Source organism: Anopheles aquasalis, chromosome 2 (assembly GCF_943734665.1).
Source record: "Anopheles aquasalis chromosome 2, idAnoAquaMG_Q_19, whole genome shotgun sequence".
Taxonomy (NCBI): domain Eukaryota; kingdom Metazoa; phylum Arthropoda; class Insecta; order Diptera; family Culicidae; genus Anopheles; species Anopheles aquasalis.
The window spans coordinates 12,175,001-12,180,000 of record NC_064877.1 but is presented as its reverse complement, the minus strand read 5'-3'; the positions used below and the strand labels follow the sequence as shown (position 1 = coordinate 12,180,000).

At 53.0% G+C, this 5,000-nt stretch overlaps 3 protein-coding genes across 7 annotated transcripts in view; 1 reads left to right on the top strand and 2 right to left on the bottom strand.

The window, feature by feature from the left end:
- LOC126572867 (supporter of activation of yellow protein) overlaps window positions 1–3,839 on the bottom strand; it is a 15,023-nt gene extending 11,184 nt beyond the window's left edge. Inside the window, exons 1-3 of one of the 5 annotated variants that reach the window (XM_050232564.1) lie at window positions 3,745–3,839; window positions 319–1,048; window positions 1–259 (exon numbers count right to left, since the gene is read on the bottom strand). The exon at window positions 1–259 is cut by the window's left edge and continues 3,856 nt beyond it. In XM_050232564.1, the coding sequence (XP_050088521.1) occupies window positions 1–259; window positions 319–675 (616 nt within the window). In that variant the 5' untranslated portion in view covers window positions 676–1,048; window positions 3,745–3,839. Of the gene's footprint in view, window positions 260–318; window positions 1,049–1,534; window positions 1,621–3,475; window positions 3,568–3,712 lie in introns of those variants that run through there. The other 4 variants (XM_050232563.1, XM_050232561.1, XM_050232566.1 and 1 more) reach the window with 4 other exon arrangements.
- Window positions 3,840–3,988: 149 nt separating this feature from the next.
- LOC126572869 (N-alpha-acetyltransferase 20) lies at window positions 3,989–4,949 on the top strand. Its single transcript, XM_050232568.1, has 4 exons — window positions 3,989–4,163; window positions 4,243–4,358; window positions 4,434–4,563; window positions 4,643–4,949. Exons 1-4 carry the CDS (start codon window positions 4,111–4,113, stop codon window positions 4,866–4,868), a joined length of 525 nt encoding a protein of 174 aa, XP_050088525.1. The 5' UTR covers window positions 3,989–4,110; the 3' UTR covers window positions 4,869–4,949.
- The window catches only part of LOC126572868 (protein crooked neck), a 2,347-nt gene continuing 2,260 nt past the window's right edge, over window positions 4,914–5,000 (bottom strand). The window contains exon 2 of the mRNA XM_050232567.1: window positions 4,914–5,000. This exon is cut by the window's right edge and continues 2,082 nt beyond it. Coding sequence (XP_050088524.1) covers window positions 4,995–5,000 — 6 coding nt within the window. The 3' untranslated portion in view covers window positions 4,914–4,994.

Genomic DNA, 5,000 nt, shown 5'->3' with positions numbered 1-5,000 from the left:
CCAGAGGCTGCGGTCGATGGTGAGATTCCTGGGGATGACGCATGACGTCGGTTGGCGTTGGGGCAGGATTAGCTTGATGTGCTTCTAGACCCTCCAGCTGCTGATACTGGTGCAGCTCTCCGTTACTGTCTGTTAGCACAGGAACACTTCTTTCATCCGTCGCCTGATACAGATGCTGTTGCTGTTCCGCATGTTCTGGAAGAAGCCGACTGTTGCTCTCCGGCCTGAGTTCCGTTTTGCCAGGTTGTTGCTGTTGCTGCTGTAGGAAAGAATCATGTATTACTAATCGTTTCCCGAGATCGCGACTTCCCGACTTACTTCCTGTGTCAACAGTTGGTGATGGTAATTGCTTATAACCTTATCATGTGCCGCCGATTCCGGGTCGATTGCGACTACTACTACTTGTTGCTCCTCTTGCTGCTGCTGCCGCTGTTCCCCTTTCTCCTTCTCTTGTTGGTGGTGTTGTGTCAGTTCTGCTGTTGGAGCGACACTTCCACTGCTCATCTTTGTCACTTGGACCTCCGAGTCGGTTTGCCAGTGCTCCCGTTGGTGACACTCGCGTCGATTCTCTGGCTCGGCACCTCGGTCGTTCTCGGCATGCAATTCGTTGTGGTTCTCCTGAGCCAAAGGTACATTTTCAAAGCTGGCCGCGTGTAGAGGGCAGGAATCTACCATGCTTTGCCGGAGCGTCGGTGTTCGGCACTGTTTTGTCCGTGGTTTGGTGGTCAGCAGCAACAACACTAAGGATACGCCAGAGGAGGCACTTTCCGCAACTGGACACCGGTGATTAGGGAATCACACAAAGAGTATCCCGCACAGCACTTACACACACGCACATTGTGAACAGTTTTTCTTTATTTCACTTTTACACCTTGCGGCCTCCGTGGGTTATCCGTGGAGCAACCTCGATCGCACTTCACTCCCGTTCGGATTCGGGGCACATAGAAGGTTTCCACTTCCGCCAGTGCCGACACGGGTTAACCCTCATGTCGGAACATTATCTCGCTTCGTTTCACACTCGGTAACCTACTGTTGGAGGGTGGTGGGGCTATGGGGGGGGGGGGGCGGGGGGGAGGAAAAAGAAAATAAATAAATTAGTAAAATTGCACAACGGCAGCTGATTTGCGGCTTGCAGCTTGCAAACGATAGCGAGACCACCGAACGGCACACCAGCAAGCCACACGCACTTTGCCTCCGACGGGGTGACCCCGCAAACGCAACACACGGCCACAGTACCCGTCGGGGTAAGGGGCTTGCCGAGCGGAAACCCGATCAGCGCACTAGATTGGCACGATTCCCGATTAGTTTCCGTTGCTGCCAAATGCCCTTTTATGTGCTTCGCTCCAGGCAACTCACAGGCAGCCAGCCAGCCAGCCAGCCACAACACGATGACCGCGACACAAATCTTTTGCTCGATGGCAGCTCGCTCGCCGTCCTTCCGCCCTCTGTCGCCCTCGTTGGTGGCGTTTCCTCGATCCGCACGGGCTGGTGCTGCTGGTGTCGCTACGGGGAAGTGGACCGCATAATAACACACTTGTTCTCGTGACTCCTCACGGGCAGGCTGGCACGGAGGACGGTGAAATAAAAGGTAATTTTCGAAACGAGAAAGCAGAATTATGTGCTCCCCCCGCGTCGTCTTGTTGCACCAACTCGCTCACGCGCGCTTTCACTCACACACGCGCGCCATCCATTTTCCTGCAGCTAACCCTTGAAGCCAGTTTCGAGCGGGTTTCTCACTCGCGTGAAGATAAAAAAAATATCGAAATCGAATCGAATCCTTTTGCCAAACTAACCAAGCGCAAACCATTTAGAACTTAAACAGATTTCCAGGACACATCTGCGTTCTCAAGGGCGAAAACTACACATCAATTGGCTGCAAAAACTCGTTAAACGGCTCATTCACAAGAAATTCCATCAACGGCCATGTATCGGGTTTAAATTGCCGAAACGCTGGACTTAAATTAGGCCGATGCATAACACTAGAAGAGGGCCGTCGGAAATCGCGCGCATTCCACGCACCGTTAAGCAGCATCAACACAGCCGGGGCCGGGAATCCCTTCTCGGCATTTTGCCCGCGACTCCTTTCAACTTCTGCTCGAAACGCCGAAACACACACGCATGCACGCACGCATTTCTGCTGGTGTGCGTGAGTCATTTTCCATCTCGAGAAAAAAAGAAAAAAATCTGTTCGAATCATGCAGCAAAACTGCCCCCCCCCCTTTATGCTGCCTGCCTGGAAAGTGCGATTAGATTAGCGCCTGCTTCCGATTTGTTTTCTTTTTTTCCGGCCACTTCTGTTGACGGCCCGGGGGGAGGGGCGCGTGCGCGAGGGCTCGTCACGCATCCCGATCACAACACACCATCCATCAATATCCTCCCCATGGACGGGGGTGCACCGGCGGCGGGCAGTGGGCGGGAGCGCGCTAGCTTTTATGCTGGGTAACGGTTTCCACGCAGCGACATAACTCCCACCACTAACCATATGCAAGACGTAAGAAAAGCGTCTGTTTGTTGAGCCATGTTGTCTTCCATTTTATGCAATGCAGCCACGACCGAATGAAGACCGATGATGATGATGATGGCTGGCTGACAATACGAATGTGAGTGCCGCTGTGATCGCACACTCGCCCTCTCACTCAGCCACTCGCGGCTCCCTATTGCATCACTTGGCCATGCCGTCTCGTTCCATCCTCTAGCAAATTGCACTGCACAGCAGGTTCACGGGCGCACGCACGCACGGCAGCAAGCCAGCTTCTACGGCCTACGATGAACGATTTTCCCACCACCACCAAATGGTGGTCGACAAAAGGCGGGGACCTTAGAATTGTAAACTTTCCCAAGCCGCTGGTACGCACCGCACACTCGGTAGTGGCAACGATCTAGCTTTCCTGTTTTCTGGCACATCACCATCATCATCATCATCATCGTCATCGTCACTGCAGGGAAATGATTGATACATGTATACTCCATACATCAATCGCGTCAAGCGCCAGCCGCACTCATTATTACCAACACAAACGAGAGTGACAAGAGTTCATTAATTTTCCACCTTTTCTCACAAATCAAGCGAATGAACATCGCACCCCGATCTTGGAAACCCCGCAGCACCTTGCCCGCACACTCCGCCCGCCAACCGTACGATTGTTGGAGAAATGGGCAACAAAGGAATTTCACAGCGATGATCAAAACACGCCACAGCTTCCGCCTCGCGGTGCCGGCCACCGCGTACGCACCACACTGCCGCAACACCTCCCACGCCTCCGGTTCACTCCACGAGCTGCGATCCGCTATCCGCACACAACGCACATCTCGGCATCGTCCTGCATCCGGCTGTATCAAAGAACGGAAACAGGCTGGCAAACGGCAGTGGACCGCGTTTTCCGACAGCAACACAGTAGGCCGCACGGCGACCCAGTTAGCTGAACTCGGCACAGTTTTTTCGCTTCGCAGGTAGACAGGGGTCTTGCTTGCTCACCGTGGAAAAAAAAGGGACGCTGCGCCTCTACTCAAGCGACCGCGTATCCGATTCCGATCCACACAGGAACGCACAGCACGGCGAAAACAAAACAAACTCCGGTCCCGAGCGCGGACGCCGCACAATCAGAATTTATCGCCTGATGGACTCGCGGAAAACGCTCTCGATGCTGCCGCGGTTGCTGCGAGTTTTCCCTCTTAAGGCCGACGCTAACCGGATGCGTAGCGCGGAACGTACGAAAATGTCAAACGGGATATGGGATTCCGCACCGGGTCCTGCACATAGCGGAGTGAATCGATGTCCTAGTTTTCAATTTATCGGCGCTTTTCGATTCTTCGTGGTCCTGGAGGATTTTGTAGACGGCACACTCCAGCGGGATTAAGAGAAATTTGCTTGTATCCTCCGTTTCGCTACGCATCGGGTGTGCAGGGCGCTTCATCTTCAAGGGTTTTAACGGCTCGAATGCCAGAATACCAACACATACACACGCGGGCACGATTCGAGCTGTTCGAAACAGGGTGCCCACTTGTGGCCGCACGACCGGGGATTTCTTTTTGCGAGACACAAATTTATCTATTTATTGCTTCCGGATTGCCGGATTACTGCCCGGGGAAAAGCAACCATCAACGTAAATCATGACCACTCTACGACCCTTCACCTGTAACGACATGTTCCGGTTCAATAAAGTGTAAGTAGCGCCCGGGAAAGGGAAGTTCTCGCATCCGGTGGCCAGTTTCTGAAAAATGGTTCTTCTCATCTATCCCTAGCAACCTGGATCCCCTGACCGAAACGTACTGCCTCTCGTTCTACATGCAGTACCTAGCGCACTGGCCGGAGTACTTCCAGGTGGCCGAATCACCGACCGGCGAAATCATGGGCTACAGTAAAGTATCGAGACGGAAGTGAGAATGTACCGTATCGTCCGGCTTATCACAACGGCACGCTTTGGTTCTTTCAGTCATGGGAAAAGCAGAAGGGCAAGGAGAATACTGGCATGGCCACGTAACGGCACTAACAGTTTCACCCGATTACCGAAGGCTAGGATTGGCCGCCACACTGATGAGCTTCCTGGAGGATGTTAGCGAGAAGTAAGTTCTGCGGACGGGGTCGATGTCGATCGATCGAAAACGCTTATTAATCCCTGGCCTCCCCCCGCTCTTTGCACAGAAAACGCTGCTATTTCGTGGATCTGTTCGTCCGAGTGAGCAATAAGGTGGCCATCGATATGTACACTAAGCTCGGGTACATCGTGTACCGCACGGTGCTCGAGTACTATGTCGGCGATCCGGATGAAGATGCGTACGATATGCGAAAGGCATGCTCACGCGACGTGCACCGGAAATCGGTGATACCGCTCGAACATCCGGTAAGGCCCGAGGAGGTAGATACCTAGCATTGATCTGGCGTTGACGAACTCGGAGACTAATAAGTTGAAATGCAGTGTCGTTAGTAAAATGTGTTTATTTAATCTTTACTTCGCACTAAAATTACATTCATCCGTACTCCACACACTACTGAATCACTC

Coding starts and splice junctions, on each gene's coding strand:
- LOC126572869 (XM_050232568.1), top strand. CDS start 4,111: ATGACCACTCTACGACCCTTCACCTGTAACGACATGTTCCGGTTCAAT. Junction 4,164..4,242: donor ATGTTCCGGTTCAATAAAGT/GTAAGTAGCGCC, acceptor ATCTATCCCTAG/CAACCTGGATCCCCTGACCG. Junction 4,359..4,433: donor CGGCGAAATCATGGGCTACA/GTAAAGTATCGA, acceptor TGGTTCTTTCAG/TCATGGGAAAAGCAGAAGGG.